At 31.0% G+C, this 19,195-nt stretch overlaps 2 protein-coding genes across 2 annotated transcripts in view; one reads left to right on the top strand and one right to left on the bottom strand.

Moving 5' to 3' along the window:
* Nucleotides 1–19,195, bottom strand: part of side-VII (sidestep VII transmembrane protein) — a 542,053-nt gene that overhangs the window by 404,306 nt on the left and 118,552 nt on the right. The window lies entirely within an intron of this gene.
* LOC148233160 (uncharacterized) lies at nucleotides 6,245–10,434 on the top strand. The gene is made up of 2 exons (XM_088190254.1): nucleotides 6,245–6,980; nucleotides 7,053–10,434. The coding sequence occupies exons 1-2, from the start codon at nucleotides 6,373–6,375 to the stop codon at nucleotides 7,618–7,620; spliced, it is 1,176 nt and encodes a 391-aa protein (XP_088046380.1). The 5' UTR covers nucleotides 6,245–6,372; the 3' UTR covers nucleotides 7,621–10,434.

Here is a 19,195-nt window from a genome sequence, read left to right as displayed (position 1 = left end):
AGAGGCGGAGAAGAGTACCCCGCGGATGGTGTTGCGGCGCTTGCTTAATTATATTTTACATCGGAGTGCTTGCCTTATTTCAAAATTATATGTACATACATAGGTGTGCGAATGGGTATTCAAGCGTAGTGGTTCTGAGTAGCTTCGTTTAATATTAGCCTGATGTATTCCGTCATTTTGACGTTTCGGCGCGTCATCTCCGACCGTGAAATTCTCCAAGAATTATACAAGTACATTTGCCAGGTTTTTGAAGCATAGTATGTGAAGGAAATACATATATTTATTCACATTTATGACCCATAATTTTCCCACAGGAGTTACATTAATTAAAGATTTGGACATCGTTTTTGACACACAACTTCAATTTAGCTACATGTAAAATATATGATATTATATAATTGGTTGAAATATATGTACATATATTTGTATATTTTTATGATTTTTTTATATAATAAACAACTTTAAACCCAATAATATAATATTATAACAATATAATAACAGTTCAGCTGGCATTTAAATAAATTTAGTTGTGAACAGTGAGGTGTACTGTTTTATTGTATAGTTTATAGTACATCAGAAAATAAAGAAAATTTTCGTCAACTTACCCTATCTTACTATTTCAAAATTTATTTTAAATGTTAATAAATTAATGTTATTATTAAAGTATTTAAATTATTTGAATAGTGCTTTAACATTTTTATTATCTTGAACTCTATTTTTTAGTAAAGTGACAAAAAAATTCTTATCAAAAATAAAAATCAAAATCCAACTTGTTTTGAGTAATGGTACGAACGAAATAAATACGAACGAGATACAGACCGAGATGGAGCAAGATAAAATTTCCCATAGACTCAAAAGAACTTGGTCTTGAATAAATTATTATCCAAACACAAAATACTGATACCCACGTCGCTTCTGCCTCTCGAAATGATATTCACTCTTCTCCTTTTGATATTCTCAGAAAGTAATTGTTGCAGCGAATGCTTCGGAGCAACGGTAAAAAATGTAAAAAGAAAGTAGAAAAAACAACAATAAACAAAAATAAAACAGCAATCCGCAACAGTATAAAGTATATTAAAACGTACATGCAATAAAAGCTCTGCGGTTAAGATTATTGCCCAGGGAGCTCTTGAACTCTGCGTCTTTCTCTGGCCGGCTATTAAACTTTTTATTGGTGAATCTTAATTTTATTGAATTTTAATGGGAGCCATTAAGGGGAACGTAAACGTCGGTATGCATTTGATTGATTAACCGTTCTTGTAGTTGTTGCAATAAAATAACACATTGCTCTTAATAATATTTGAGAAATAAGGATAAAAATGTAGCGTTTAATATATTGTATATAAGATTTATATGTGTATAAAACACTTCAATAGCACACTATGTGCCGTTAAATTGTATGTCAATTGAAACGTGTCGCGAACAACAACGCAATAAGATGGCGACGAGAGAATCGAGCCAATCGATGGTTGAGCACACCTGGATGCAATCAAAGGCTGAACAACAGTTGCGCTGTACAATTGCGAAATATGAAACATTCGCACACCAGCATAAATCTCATTACATTTTATTTTTATTTTTCTTATAATAAAATTATCTTTTTCCTATAAATACGATCATGTCGAAGACTAAGCTATATCTTTATTACAAACCATACAATATATATTTGATTAGCGCGAAAAGGTTTATGTGTATATATATTAATCAAATACAATTTTTAAAATATCACTTCGTTTATGAAATTATTTATCTTATAATAAATAAAAAAGGATTATATTAGTTTTTAATTCACATACAATAATTTATAAGCAATAAGATCATGATTAACAAACCTGACTTTTCGATCTATATAAATATAATATATGTATATATATAAAAGATAATGGTTGAGTATATATGTATTAAGACTTTAAAAATGAATGTTTATTCATATTATATCTAGATATATTATAATATCAATTATTATTGCTAATAAATATTGTACATGTCGTAAGTAACAATTTTGTTTTTGAAATTTATAGGTAAAATAACAATAATTATTTTATCATGGCTTAACAACATAAAAAAATATGTCAAATAATTTCTGTAATAAAAAATGTATTCTTTGAGTTCTAAAATAGCTGAAAAACAATTGCTTTGTTCGAGGAATATGAATATAAACTACGATATTCTGTCAGAAGCACACGTGTTATTTGTTACATACAAATATATGTTATTTATTAAAAGCAAAACGCAATTTATTAAATCCAGTAAATGTTTTTCATTGTGAGTTTTACACAATGTATCTAGTTTGTATTGAAAGCTTAAAGTTAACCATATTTTCTTATACTTAACTATATGATTTAATTATACAGTTATTTTAACTTATTTTTATCAAGTTAAAAATGATAGTATACATTATATCAACTTAATATTTATCTATAAACTCTATTTAATAATTTTTATTCTTTGTTGGGACATCATGATTTGTTTTGCCAACACTCTTAATTTCCTATTGAAAGATTTATTAATTAATTTCAAAATTGGATTCAAGATGTGTAATCACAAATTTAATCTGTAGAAAAAACTTTACAACATATGGTTCACTATTGCAAATTTTGACAAAAAGTAATTACATGCTAAAGCTTCATTATCAATAAATTAAATAGGTTTATACAAACATTTTGATTTTGATTAAACATATAAAAATATGTAAACAAACTATTTTGAGAAAAAAAAAATAAGGGACCTTTCAGGTTTTAAAATACTGAAATATTGTGGCAAAGGACGTTATAGAGTGAGCACCTGTGTCAGTAATAGCGCATAGAAATCTTAATAATTATTTTAGTGACATGTTTTTGGTTGTGTTTGTAAACTTTTTTTATTAAATAAAATTATTATTGTGTGCCTATATTACATTAATATAAATATGTGAGTGCGTCTCATAACCAAAGAATTCATATTATTTAGCAACAACTTATGGGTTAAGCATGTATTTTATATTTTTATCTTAAGTTTAAAAACTTCACTTTGTATAAAAATATAATAATTTGAATAATTATTATTGCAGATTTGGCATTTGCGTCTGCAGAATCATTTTTTACAACCTCTTCTTTTCGAGATGCTGCTCTAAGGAATTATTAAATTATTTGTTGGGTAAAATTAAATAATTGTAAATAGTATTTTATTAGTAAAATAAAATATTGCTTAAGGACTCTTGTAAAACGACTAATCAAAACGACAGGGTACAACAAAAATATTAATAAAAGCTTAATTAGAAAAGAATCCTGCTGCTTGCACACAGGTCGCACAAAGGCTCTTCTTCAATTGCACGTTTTGATACGCCGCAAAGAAATGGAAAGCTCGTCGACGAGCAGCAAATAAGCAAACTGCTACATTCGCGAGAGCTTTTATGCAAAACCGGCCGTGGGGTGGGGTGGGTGAGACGGCCGAGGTCTAGGAAGGATTTTTGCGGCTGTGGCGGTGGCTGTCGCTTAGGACGATGAGTGCGGATTTTCCTATTTATAATGGGCGTGAGTGAGATGGGCATATAGAACCCTTTCTATTCAGGTTGTAGGAAGGATGGGTTAAAGTTATCATATTATATTTTTAAATAAAATTTTTTTTTTTAAATTAAAAATAATTTTGTAATATATTTTTTGATAAAAGATTAATCAAATACTTTCTAAAAACTTTAGTAAAATTTATTAATAAAACAATTCACACACGTTGTGAATAAATTAGAAACAAAAAACAATTTGAATTTAGGAAAGGTACACGAGAAGCGTTCTTCTGCATGTTGACGTTACTTCAGAGATGTTACAAAGTTCGTAAACCTGTTTTAATGTACCGAATAGATTTTGGGATAGCATTTAATTGCGTAAAACACGATCATTATATACAACACTTTAGTTTTTGGTAAATTAACAGAGATATCTGTAAGATTCTTAAAAATAAATATTGGAATCAATAAGCAGTAATTAGCATCAATCCAAAAAAAGATCAAACCAAAAATATTCTAAATCAGATGGTTTTATCTTCTAATTTTTTTAACATATACTCCGAAAGCATATACAAAAAAAAAACACTCCAAAGACAAAAATTTTTAAAATTGGTAAAGAGACAAATAAAAACATTCGTTATGCTGATAAAACGGCAATATTTTCTAGGACTGTTGACGACCTTCAATGATCTCTGGATATACAAATTTCTTTGCTATAAGAGATCCCCTCGTAGACATGGTAAGCTTACCAATTAAGAGAGTGAAGCAATATAAATACCTAGATTGTTAGGTAAACAACAAAATGGACCGCAAATAAAATATTTAAATCCGGATCGAGATTGCTAAGAAACAGTTTTTAAATTTAAAGCTAGTCTCACAAACAAGCACTTACAACTTTTAACCAGATTTAAGTGCTATGTCTGGTCAGTGTTTTTATATGGATGCGAAACCTAAACTTTTATAAATAGACTGAAAGTATGCTAAAAATTTACTCTCTAATGACCAAATTCTCTTTATGATAAGATGCGATCAAAAACTCCTTTCAACCATCAAACGGAGGAAGATCGAGTACCTCGGACACATGATCCGAGGTCAGAATAAAGGTTTCTTTATAACTTAATAATAAGAAAAATAAAAGTTTTAATTCGATTTGAAAAAATAAGATATCTTGGTTGTAAAAAAAACGTCTATAGACGGAGATGTCAGCTCAAGAAATGTTTAATGCAGCCATGGACCAGGCTGAAGCTTTTCAACAAGGTGGTTGCCAACGTCTGGAATCGGATAAGACACCAGAAGAAAAATAAGGATGCTATAATTGTTTACAGCGCACTACAAGGATCTAAAAAAGCATAATAATTTATAATTGTTATTTCATTTGATTATTTTATAATAAATTAAGGAACTGTGAAATACTTATGTTTTAAAACGACACATAAATTAATCCCATTAGTAGAACGGATTTAAAATTAAATTAAATAAAAAACCAGTTTACTGATACATTATTTTTTTTAATAATGTGCATTTAATAATATTTTTTATATTTATAAGCAGCTTGAGCTAATAAAAAGTACTAAAAATGATCTTGCATAAAAAATATTACTAATTAAACTTATTGTGTTCATGTTTATTTAAAAGCTTTTGATTAATTTTAATAATTCCATAACTAACAATCGTAAGTATACAAAAATTATTAGCACATGAGATATTATCATTTAGAAAAAAAAAATTATTATAGCTACACTGAATATTATATAGTAATAAAATACTAATAACTAATAAAAAATAATAATTTATTTATTTATTATCTCAAATAATGGTGTCTTTATATATTCAATTAAATGTAGATATAAACATATGTACATATAAGTAGTATGTCTTTCTATGTAAGTGTATATCTCTTTACAACCCTGCACCTTTTGATCGATTTAAATTAAATTTAGTATAGATATTCTTTAGGACCCTTCTTGAAACATAGCCACCTATTACCGCCCTTTGGCTGCCACACTCGATTTAAATGTATATATTCACTATGTATTCAGAGTGTATTCAATGCTATTTGACCCAAATTTTCTCAGTCGCATCTAAAGGCTCGATAAAATGTAATTCCTACGGTTTTTCTAACTATACTATTTTTAAGATGTAAAATATAGGATAGTATACAAATATTTATATCTCAAGCATATTTTTTTTTGCAGCGTAGTGATAATACTTAGCCATACACATAAGTCTGTAAGTTGGAAATCTACTTTTTCATTATTTGAAACCGCGTCAAAAATTACTTTATCTGCAATTTCAGAGAGTTGTAATCGATTTTTGTTGGTGGTACACGTTGCGAAGTGCATTTTAGTCGCATTTGCAAGCTCGGCACGTTTCCTTTACGTAAAGCACTGAGGGTCCATTAAGCTCCGGAAACGATTAGACAATTGAATTTTGCAAATCTAAATTGTATAAAGTCATATTCGATTAGCGTACTTATGGATATGTCTTAAAAAACTATTGAATTTTCAGTATATTTTTTACAATATTAATAAAAATATATTTTATTATTAAAATAATCAGATTGTTTAAGGAGCTGTTGAGTTTGTATGCAACAATCCTGAATTTTCATCACTAATTAGAGCTAAGCTTATAATCAACTTTTAGAAACTAAATGTCACTTTTCATTAAATAGCTATGAACTAAGCTCACACAACATCGCCCCTAATCTGAATCATTACTCGAATTATCACATACACAGTGTAGTGAGTAGTAGTAATAAGTCACAGTCCACTCTGTGCTGTTGACGCGAGCGGTCGCATTCGCGCTTCGCTCCGTTATCGTACGAAGGACACCCCCGCTACCGTTCTGCAACGATAGACACGCCCACTGCAATTAGCTACAAAGACAGCGCCATGAAGAAGGCGCAGACGCGCAAGCGTTCTCTTGGAACGTTGAAGGCGTACCTAAACGCCTCACAATCAACTTCAGGCCTGCCAGACCACGAGTGGCAGGTACCCAAAAAGACATCGAAAGTTTCCCAGGATGCTAAGATGCCTCCGACCACGAGCCAAAACAGGTATGAAAAGCTTCCCGAAGTGATCGAAAGGAAGCAGCAGAGGATACCGCCTGTGATCGTAGAGATCACGGGAACACACCTCCAGACGATCGACTTAATTAAGTCGATCACAAAAACATCGAACTTCTCGTTGCGATACACGGGAAGTGGCAATGTGTCAGTACTTTGCGCGTCGTTTGAAGCACGCGCGTTGTTAATGGATGGACTGAAGGGCCAACGCGCCTTTCACACATTCACCGCCGACGACGATAAAACAGTGAAATCCGTGCTGAGAGGGCTCCCAGAGGTCCCCACCGAAGACATTGCCGCAGATCTCGAACGTCAAGGACTTAGCGTCGTCAAGGTGACGGCAATGAAGACCAAGACCGAGAAACAAGGAGACTCCAGGCTCTACCTTGTCCAGTTTCCGGCTAATACAACAACGAGCACTATAAGAAGCATCCGGTACGTTTGCTTCACCAAGGCCACGCTTGAAAAGTACAAGCGTAATAAGTTGCATTTAACGCAATGTTTCAGGTGTCAACAATTCGGCCACGCTGCAAGAAATTGTCAACGAGCTCCCAGGTGCGTCAAATGCCCCGGAAACCACGCCACGAACGAGTGCTCTAAGAAGGACCGAGAAGCACCCGCCATCTGCACTGGTTGTGGAGGAGACCATCCGGCCAATTTTAAGGACTGCCCTCGTAGGTTAGAATACTTACAGAAAACTCAGAAGAGACAACAGAGACCGACTCCCACTGTTCACTCGTCGCAGCCGAACAACATATTCAACCTCGAGCAAGCGCAATTTCCTGCACTGAAACCAACGAAACCAGCGTTGGTAAAAACCTCAACCACCCCAGCAGTGATCTCATCAGCCACTTCATGGAACGCCCAGGTTGGCGCCGCACCAGCACCAATAAACAAGGCGCCACAACGTCCCCAAACCAGGCAGCCTGAGGAGCCCCTCTCAGACACAATGCCAACTTCAGAGCTACGCAGGATGTTGCTCGTCCTTCAAGAAATCAGGACCAAGGCTGGAAAGTGTGCCAGCAAAATGGAGATCGCCTTGATGATGGTCGAATATCTCGATGTGCTCTTCTAAGGTGGGGCTCAACGTTTTGACGTGGAATTCACGCGGATTCCGAAATAAAACTGGAGAACTGGAACTGCTGATCAGTGAGTACAAAATTGATATTGTCGTAATCACCGAATCTTACCTCAAACCACACGTCAACGTTTTTATACCGAACTTTGTCTGCCTCCGGAGGGACCGTCTCTCAAGGCCAGGCGGAGGGGTCGCGATATTTGTAAAAAAATCAATTAAACACGCGCGCATTACAACAAACACGACTAATCTTGAAACTGTCGCGATACAAATTAAACACGATAATAAATTAATAATAATTGTCGCGGGGTATAATTCTCCCGGTGACAGGTTGCTTCGAGGTGACCTTGATGATGTGTTTCGTCTTGGAGAATCCGTGATATTAACTGGAGACTTTAACGCGAGACACATGCATTGGGATTGCCCCGGTGCGAATCGATCCGGTAAATTAATCTTTGATTATTTACACGATACGGACACTACTGTAAATTTTCCGAAATCCCCAACGCATTATCCTACCAACCACACGACTCCGTCAATTCTGGACATAACGTTGGTCAAGGGTAATTCCCGGATTTCAAACATGCACTGCATCCAGGCTCTGTCCTCGGACCACCTTCCAGTATTCTTTACGTTGGACGGTGAGGTCGAGATGGTGTCTGAGGTCGTTTTCAATTATGCAAAGGCTGATTGGAAGCGATTCAGAAGCATAGTAGAGTCTCGGGTATTGATTAAACGACAGAATTATACCTCAAATGACACTAAAACTATTGACGATGATATTCATTACTTAACATCCGTGATCGAGCAGGCCAAAATATCATCAATTCCGTCGCGTAAAAATATTTGGAATAACATAGAACTCACCCCAGAAATAATTAAACGTATTAAAATTAAAAATAATATGAGAAAGCAATGGCACAAAAATAAATCGCCCCAACTTAAAACTCTAATTAACAAACTAACTGATGAAATTCGCGTTCAAATTCAAAACATCAAAAACGCTTCGTGGTCGCGTAAACTAAAAGCTTTGAAACCGGGAGATAATTCCTTATGGAGAATGACGAAATCGCTTAAAAATAAAAACTCAAATATACCACCTTTAAAAACCGGAAACAACGTAGCTAACACGACTCAGGAGAAGGTCGAGATTTTAGCTGAGACATTTTCTACATCTTATCAACTTACGCAAAATTACATTGACCAAAAAACCCAAAATAAAGTAGACCGGGCAATTAAAGATATTAGTAAAACTCCAATAGATAAAAAATCCATTAACCAAGTCGGCATATCAGAAATTCTTAGTATTGTTAAACGATTATCAAATAGAAAGGCTCCAGGTATAGATAAATTAGAGAATATATTGATTAAAAACCTTCCTTTTGTTTGCTTTAAGTACTTAAATAACATTTTTAATTCATGCTTATCTTTTGGATATTTCCCAATAATCTGGAAAACGGCAAAAATTCATCCGATAAAAAAACCTGGCAAAGCAGATAACATACCAATTAACTACCGCCCGATAAGTTTACTTCCCTCATTTAGCAAATTATTTGAAAAAATTATATTATCTCGATTAAAGGAATCTCTTAATAGCAAACTCATTAATGAGCAATTTGGTTTCCGCGAAAATCACTCGACTACGCATCAACTTAATAGATTAACAGAGCACATATCTGCCGATTTTAATATGAAAAAAAGTTCTGGTCTTTTATTATTAGATATGGAAAAGGCTTTTGATACAGTATGGCATGATGGATTAATGTATAAACTTTTAAAATATGAAACTCCCTATTACATTATTCACATGTTACGGTCTTACCTGAAGAATCGAAGCTATGTTGTTTCGCTAAATAATACATTTTCGACACCGCGTAAAATACCAGCTGGTGTTCCTCAAGGAAGTATACTTGGCCCGTTTCTCTTCATTCTATATACTAATGATATTCCAATGTTAAAAAATACTAAACTCTCAATGTACGCTGACGACACTGCAATCCTTACTAGTTCTTATGGTCTTAAACCTATTGCAGTTAAACTTCAAAAATCCCTTGAAAACTTAAAAAAATATTTTATGAAATGGAGAATTAAAATTAATCAAGACAAAACAGAAGCAATAATATTCACTAAACGTAGACAACCCTTGCCTGCACCCATTAAAAGTGAACAAGGGCATAACATTGAATGGAGAGCGAGCGTTAAATATCTGGGTATACACCTGGACTCCAGACTAAAATTCAATAAACATATAACTGAACTCCGGTCGAAAGGGCTCGGCGCCATTGCGGCTCTAAAATCAATATTTAATAGAAAAAGTGCGCTTACAATAAAAAATAAAATTCTAGTCTATAGACAATTAATCAGACCTGTTTTAACTTACGCTTGTTCAGTGTGGAGTAACGCGAGTAATAGTAATTTTAATAAACTTCAAGTAATTCAAAATAAAGCCATAAAAATAATTTATAATACACCGTTTTATACTAACCTTAAAAAACTCCACACCAAACATTTAATTCCTACCATTAAAGAATACTGTTATTATCAAACCGAAAAATACTATAAAAAAATCTCGCGAGACCACGCAAACCCACTAATTTCAAGAATCGGTGATTACGACAAAGCAAAACTTAAATTTAAATACAAACATAAAATGCCTAAGCACATATTGCTTTGATGCAGTTAAGCTCATCACAGTGTCATCAGTTTCAGGTCTACAGGGCTAGGTTTATTTACCTTTGTATGTGTTTTATTTTGTATATTATGTATTTTGTATAATTTGTTTTTCTCATCTGCTTCATTCTTTTCCAAAAATTTTTTTTTTTTTTTTGGATTTTTTTTAAATTTGTAAAAGGTTTTATGTATTTTTCTTTTAATTTAGTATATTCTCGTATAATTTATTATTCTTTTTATGTTATTGTATAACTTAACAATTTGTAAACAATGTAAATGGTTATGAACCAGTATTGTGCATTTAATATATCTGTATGCTATTTTACCTATGTCTATTTAAGAAATAAACTTTTATAAAAAAAAAAGTAGTAATAAGTCGTACGTGGTAGTGCAACGTTTTCGACAGTGATGCAAAGTTTGAACGTTTTCAAAGGTTTCAATGGACGCATTTGCATAATTGCAACTTGTGTCTGTGTGGGCATCGTATTGTGTTTCACGTGAAAACCGCATATGTGCAGACCAACAGCGTATGTCATTTTCGGTGAAAAGCGATGAGTTTTGCAATGTGCTGTCATTACGAGCCCGTAATGTGACACCGTGAAAAATTGTTACGTTCACACTCCATTGTTCGTAAACGAAATTAATTAAAAGTGACACGCGATTAATCATAGCCTGTAACGGTTGTATTACGTCGGCTGTACTTTCACAGTTACGTAATCGGATCAATTTCGCACATTTTTGCTTTAAAGCTATACGGTGCGATATTTTTTCTTGGTTCTAATAATATAATATAAATATTTGCATATTCTATTTATTTATTATGTTTGTGTAAAGCTTAGGAGCTTACTGCCAATACATAAACAATATAACTAAATAAAATATAGTATTGATAAACATAGAACTGCATAAAACAGGATATTTGGTTATTGATTACAAATATATGAATTTTTAATATCAGAAAAAAAAATATATTGTAAAATTGCTACAAAATTGTAAATTGTTTTGTACTAACTAGAGTCTCCAATTCGAGTAATCGAGTACTCGATACTCGAGTATAATTGTCTATTTTTCAAGTACTTGATAATCGAGTATTTTGAAAATTACTCGATTAATACTCGAAATTAAAAAATTTTGAAATATTTCAGAAACAAAAATAACTTTAACTCGGTCCGGTAAAGGTTAACGTCTTGCTTTTATTTGGCGTTTATTCCCGAAGTCCCGAGTTAAAGCGGTTACTATCAGGTATAATTTTTTCATAGTTCCATAGTTGCATAGTTCCGGTCGTCGGCAATGTTAGTGGGTACGATGGAGAAATTTCTTTTGTGTTTTTTGTTCGACAGTCCCGACTTATCTAATTTATGGCAATGAACAATATGAAATATCTAAAAAAGATTTAGGTTTTATGACTATGCAGTTGTAGCGTAAAGTGTTGTAAATTGTTTATACTGATCCCTCAGCTTAAAATATAAATCAAAACAATTGTGTGTTTTAAAGGCATTTAAAGTAAAGTCAGTTCTTTGCGAACTGTTTAGCTCTAGAGTGAAAGGGATTCACCCAAATACATCTTCGAAGGATATAGATTTAAATTCTTCGCATTAATCAGACGGAGTAGAATATTGTATATTGTTAAGAAAAAAAATCTATTCAAGAAGAATTACAAAATGCTATTTTGTCAATAGTCGATGGAAATAAGAGAAAAGCAGAGAAGGGAATGAAAGAAGAGAACATAAAAAGAGAGTTCAAAAAATTTTATATCTATAAAAAGCGAACAGATATAAATTAGAAGCCTTATCCAACGCGTTAATGACAATAAGACCAACATCAACAGCAACGGAAAGGGTTTTTTCCATAACGGGAATAATAAAACCAAAGGTTAGCAGTAATATTAAATTCGAGACACTTTTTGCATTATTTTTTTTTTAAAAAGTATGTTCGTGAAGTTAAAATAATTGTAAAAATTAACATACTAAGTATTTTATTTATTTATTTATATGTGCACGAATTTAAATAATAGCTATTTTTGTACATTTGGTAAATACTCGAAAGTACTCGAGTACTCGAGTATTTTAAAATTTTAATATTCGATACTCGAGTAGTTGATGGTTCGAGTAATTGGAGACTCTAGTACTAACGTATCCATGGCTTTAGATAAAAAAAATATAAACTCCAAAACATATGTTACACAAATCTCACATTCGCCTTCCACGCAATTGCTTTCTTCGTATAGTATTGACTATTAAGAAAACTAAGTGCTCAGATCTTTAAAAAGTTAAAAACGGATTTTTTTTTTTACCAAATTGGTTTTTAGTTTAATTTTCAAGGTTGCAAAGTTTTTGCTCCTTTAAATCTTTGGAAATGCTTTGTGCATTCGTTGATTTGAATTGTATCATACAGTATACCCCGTTAATTGCGCGAAAGGCAGATCAGCTGTAATCATTAGAAAAAACATAAAACATGATAAAGATCTGAACTATTCTACAGATATAATTTAAGAATTATTAAAAAAAACACAGTGTGCCGTCTCAGCGGTTTATAGTCCACCAAATCTTAATGATATAAAATAAAATTACACAGAAATTTTCAAATCTCTCGGAAGCAAGTTCTTTGCCGGAGGCAACTTTAATGCTAAGGATCTTACTGGGGCTTTCGTATAATTACAACTAAAGAACAAGAACTCTTAAAAGCAGCAATGAGCTAGGGTCCACCTTCTTATTGAGAGGGCAATTCACCTATTGTCTACTGACACCGAAAATTCTTGAAAAACTTAACCAAAAACTTTAAATATGTATTAATTGTCTCAATGCTAATGGATATTCAATTAATTTTACCTAAATAGAAAATAGCTTTGAGGCTGTGCTGCTAAGTGAAAATCAAAACTCAGTAAAATTGTTGAAGCACGAATTTTTTTCCGAAACTCGAAAGTCTATCATGACAGTAAAAAATAAAAGACCAGACCTAAAAGCTGAAATAATCCTTAAATCTTGCTTTTTTTATTACCATTAAACGTTATATGCCGTGCGCGAACAGTTGTTACAAACATATTTATCAATGTGCTACATTTAATTAGAATGAATTTACCTTTATTAAATTATTTTGATGGTGTGATATCTGCCATACTTAAATCATCATTATTGTAATATATATTAGGTGAGTTATACATATATCTTTGTCTCGTTAATTGCTTGTTGTCCCAACGGATCTTGTACATTAACATTTTGCCTATTATGCAATATATTCACCATAGCTATGTCGTATTCTTTGATCGAAAATCATTCTTAGGCGCGCCATTGAAACAAAGGAGATCGCTTAGAAATCAAAACGTCACCACGCCTCGCCGAATTCTGTATTTATTATATTATAATAAAGCTTGATGGACGCAAATGGCGAGGGGGTTGAAATACGAGCGAATCTTACAGGGTGGCTGGTGGATGGTGGGTATGAAAATTCGGTGGGACGGGGACCGACTGGGAAAAGCGGGAAAAAGACGAAAAACGCAAAATAAGCTGAAAAATAAAGTAATTTGAATCGCAGTTAATATTGCGAGATTTCTTTGTCGCTCATAATTTTCCGCGGAGACCCATTTTCATATACCCATCTGACGTATGCAGATTTTTGCTATATTGAATCACATTAGTCGTATTATATGTCTTAGACTTATAAAATATATGTACGAGCATATATATAAGATTACCTTTTACCAGCTTAATTTTTAAAGTAGCAAAATTAAACGTTTTTAAAGCAGGGTTATAATAAAACTTTACTCAATCCAAGTGACAATGATACGAGATTTAAAAAAATATTCTGAAAATTTACAGAAGAAGTAAAATAAACAGTTACAATATCATCAGGAATACCCATAATCATCACTTTGCAATTTTTTGTACAATAACCGTTCAAAGGTGCTAAAATAATATTAAACATAAATGGAGTAATTTTATCAAACGCCAGCTCAACAACTTTTTGCTGAAAGCAATAACTTTTGAAACAGTATGCAAGCAAACACTTTTGACTGTTAGACGCTAAAATATCGTCTCCTAGCGAGCAAGTAATAGACACCTTTGCCAAATTTAGATAATCTCGAACGAACCGCACTTTATTTATTAGGTAAAATAATTTCATAAGATATTTATGACATTCCAGTTTCACCCCAAACCATCTAGTTAAGGAATCAAAGGAAAGTGAAGACGTTGGTCTCCTCCTCTTTTTTGTAGTCACTTATTAGACAAAACCATGCCACAGAACCTTACTTAGGTCCAAATTTTCATCAGAACTTCTTAAATATCACATGGACTTGGAATATACGAGAATTTAATATGAACTCAAAGAAACGTTAGCTAAATCTTAAAAACCTTCTTTTTAAAAAATAATCGACCTTTAGAAGTACAGAAAAACTGTTTTCTCAAGGCTTCTTTGACTTGAGAAATTATAACGGGAGAGAAATATGATCGTAAAATAGATCTTTTTTTCAATCACTTACTAATTTATATTTTTTTATAATAACCTAATTTCAGATAAAATAATTTTCATGACCTCTAGAATTTCTAAAATTATTTAAATTTAAATGAATATATTTTTACTGGGTTTTAAACTGCTTCGATCACTCAGAGTGCAGCAAAAAAAATATATTTTTTGCTTGTCTTAAATACTTTTTTATATTTCTTTAAATACCAATAATTTATTTTTTATCATCTTTTTCGGCCAAGCCATTTTATATATTTTAAAATTATAGTATTTTTTTGTAAATCCATTTAATAACATTAAAACAATTATTCTAAACATGGTTAACAAATTTATAAAATGTTTTAAATACTAACAAAAGTACTATTTACTGCAGATACAATTATGTCGCACTTTAAAATTTTTTGTCCAGATTGACATCCAAAGAATTCAATAACACTAGATGTTATAATGAGATATTTTTTATAAAATATCTGTCAAAAATATTATATGCTGCCTGAACTAACATACAGTTTTGTTATTTTAATATACGTGTATTATATATATAACATTACATACACTACGTAAAATAATATATTATACGTTTAAGTGCTTTCTCGTATAGCAATATCTTGAGTTACCAAAAGTTTGTTTATGTTCAATATATAGAAGCCAATATGCTGAGAATTTTTTATACGCATATGGCTTTGGGCACTTCTAAATATATGCTTATAAATTTATTATATTCTTATTTTATTATAAATAAAATAAATAAATATGTTTTAAACCAATTCATGATAATCAAGTAAAAAATACAGTTTTATTAAGCTCAATTATTGAAACAAATATACATCTATAATTCAATGCAAGTATGCGTTAAAATATCTACTTGCATTAAGTTATATTATAATCAAAATGTATACGTATTATATGTAACGATATTGCTCACTTATATATCAATTTGCATAGCAAATTTCTAATTTTAATAACAAATTTCCCTTCGAACTATGCATGACAAAGTACGTTAACGAGTCCATTAACGAAATCCATTTGTAAGTACGAAATTATGTTAAACGACTGAAACATTGACAATTTAATGAGATGTTAGTTGAAATAGCTCGCGCGTACTAAATGTATTTTAAATGAAAACCCTTTTTAACCGTGTATTTTAAAGAATATCTTGCGGTCATCAGCATACAAAGGACCTTTGGAAATATGACATTAAAAAACCGTCTGGTTTATTTTTTTGTCATAAAATTTTACCCGTCAGTAATTAAATTTAAATTAAGTTACTGTATCACTTATGCATCTTTAAAAGCTTTATTTGAAACCTAAATTACTCTCAATTAAAATTTAAAAGCGTTTTAGTTGAAAAAACATATTTATCTTTAAAATAGTAATTTCCATAATCGTATTATATGAGAGATGCGTATCTCGTATATTTTTATAATTTCAAAAAGGTAATTAAGATTTTAGCTTTAAATTCTGCTTTAATATTTTTTTAATGTATACAAATAATGAAATAAATAATAATTTTAATATAGTCGCTCTTAGTTTACAATTCATTAACTACAATACTAAAGCTATAATTTACAAGTTATTGAATACAACAGTTAAATATCCTTCAGTTTAGAATATCTAGTCAAAAAAATTATCCGATGATTGAACTTGGGCATGTAAATCTTCAATTCATTAATATTCAATCTAAACTAAAATTTGCGGTTAATAACCTAGTAATAAATCAATAACATCAAAAGTATTGAAAAGTGAAAATGATAAAAATATGAATAGAAAAAGTATAAGTGTAATTTATAACTTAGGTTTCATTAAAAAATAATTTAAGTGAGCCTAATAAGCTAGAATAAATTTTAATACAGATCACTTTTGTTAAAGATATTTTTTTCTGATTCTAGACTAGTTGGCATTGTTTTTATAACAAGCATACTATATAAAGGTATAGTATATCATTTTTTTTAAATTTTATTTGCCAAATATGTGTTATGTTATTAGTAGCTTGTCTAAAATCAGCTAAGGTATGGTATTAATTGCCACTTCAACAATTTACAATTTCTCTGAACTAATTTGTTTCGACTTGAATTATTTATATCAGGTTACCAATTGTTAGTTATTCAATTTCAATGCTTTTTAAATCAAGATATTACATTTTTTATAATTAATAAAATTATAGTGATACTAATTTAAAGTATCAAGATATTATAAGAATTCACAGTAACAAATAATTAATTGACAAAACTAAAGATGGAAGATTTAAGAATGTTAAGATGTGATTATTTTGTTAGAACCTTTAGGATCATCAAAACAAAAAACATCCAAGTGTTTGCTAGAAGCAAGTCTGAGAAATTTTACAAAAATCTAGGTGTAAACACTCGGTTTTGTCCACTGCAAATATCGTCACAGTGAAATTAACTATCAAGAGTAAATTTACAATTGACGAAATTTGAAAAAATCAATTGATAAAAATAAATTGAAATCAATTGATTTAGTTGGCCAATAAAGAAGGCATGTGTTTTATCATGATAATTTAATCATGACACTCGTAAAAATGATTTGCACCTGTGCTACGATGTTGTAAAGCATATTATGTATTATCGGACCGAGAACCTTTACCCTATAATTTGTCAAGAGTATTTCAAAACACTATAATTAGTGTAAAGTACCAACCCCTCCCAAACCACTTCATAAAAAATATTAAGAGGGAAATTCTTTAACTAGCAAAAATATAAAAAAGGTTCTTAAACTTAAACTTCTAAATTAACAAATAAATAATAATAATAATACGTAAGAAATATACACACGATACAACATATATTATATATTATAATATAGATTATGCTTTTAATATATATTGGTTTTATTTGGCTTTAAACATCATTAAACAATACTAATTTGCCTATTGATGTGATTATATTAAGAGTCAGCATCATCTGTCTATTTTAAAATGTTTACTCTTATTATTTCGCGACCAGATCTGAAAAAGTAAATTCTTTTTAATCATTAAATAATTTACTTTCGATTATTATTTGTTATATTATATTATTAATTATTTATTTATACTGCGTATAAGTATGCAACTGTAGTGTGGCTACACTAAGGAAATTTGCATGACGTCGTGGCGGATGCTGTCAGGTATGATTAAATCTGACTTGTGCGAATACATAATGAAATCACATGCTGTACTCTAGCTAATCTAATAATGCATTGCTTGGGACAAAACTGCTTAATATTGAATATAAGTCACGATTCTTAAGCGTATGGTTAAACGGTTAAACTTCTCTTAAACAGCATTTTTAATATATATTTTTTTTGTTAAGGGTTTCTGCTTTCTTATGACTTATGGGTTGTGAAATAGACTAATAATGCTTGACGATATCGTGGCACAGGGTTTGTATTGCGAGACAGTAACTGTGGACGAAAACGTGGTGTACATGCTGTTTCATCGGCCGTCAACAGTTGTGCAGACCACGATAATCATGTCGTGCCATCGGTCTGTATTTTCAAGCGTGAATTTATGTATTGCTAGATCAATATCAGAAAAAATTAAAGAAAAGAAATATAATAATAAAATAAATGTTTGTAATAATTATTATAGACGTATGTACAGCGTTTATAATAAAATAGATTTTCAGAAAAATCCAAATTTAATTGTGAAAATGTGTTTTTAGCTTGAATTACCAAAAGGATTTATTATTTATGGTTGGTTAATTTTTCACATTATATGAACCAATTCCCATGACGAGGCTTCAAAATCATATAAAATAATTTAATATAAGGGCAAATGGATGAACTTAAAAAGCAATTGATGGCTCTAGTGAAGACGTTAAAAGTAAAATGTTGTCATTTGCGACTTTTTTTTTTGCAAACACATCTATTTTAAATACGTATTTTCAAGTTTAAAAGGCAAAGTGGATAAGTATAACATTTAAAATTCCAGCCGTACAAATTTATACGATAAATGTATATAATTATATATATATACTATATACGTTTTCTTTGTACTGTGTCTAGAGGAATGGTTTGAAAAATAATAGAATATTAAGATCCTTCTCCTTTTTGACTGATTAAACAATCATGGATGATGTGTGGTGAAACTAGAAGCTTTGTGTTTATTAAATAATAGCTTACAGGCTTTTCAGTTGCAAAGCGTCATGGGTTGCATAAATCAATCAACAATGAAATTTATTTGTACCTGCTACATGCTATAGGCATTTTTATCTCTATTTTGCAATAAGATTTCATAGCATAAAAACAGACATTATACTGTTATTTGCGCCGTTCACAATAGATTTCGTTAATCGCTGGTATATTACCATTAACTAAAAATTTCTAAAATGTTATTTTTGATAATATAACACTTTTTGTACGGAGGTTATTGAAAAGCGACGATTTAAAGCTGCATTGCAATATTTTTATCAAGTAAAATTATAATTTTTATAACAAAAAAATT

The sequence above is a fragment of the Plectrocnemia conspersa genome, unplaced genomic scaffold (genome assembly GCF_051122295.1).
Source record: "Plectrocnemia conspersa isolate PC_06_02 unplaced genomic scaffold, ASM5112229v1 ptg000008l, whole genome shotgun sequence".
NCBI lineage: Eukaryota > Metazoa > Arthropoda > Insecta > Trichoptera > Polycentropodidae > Plectrocnemia > Plectrocnemia conspersa.
The sequence above is the reverse complement of the archived record's forward strand: the minus strand, read 5'-3'. Positions and strand labels throughout refer to the sequence as shown.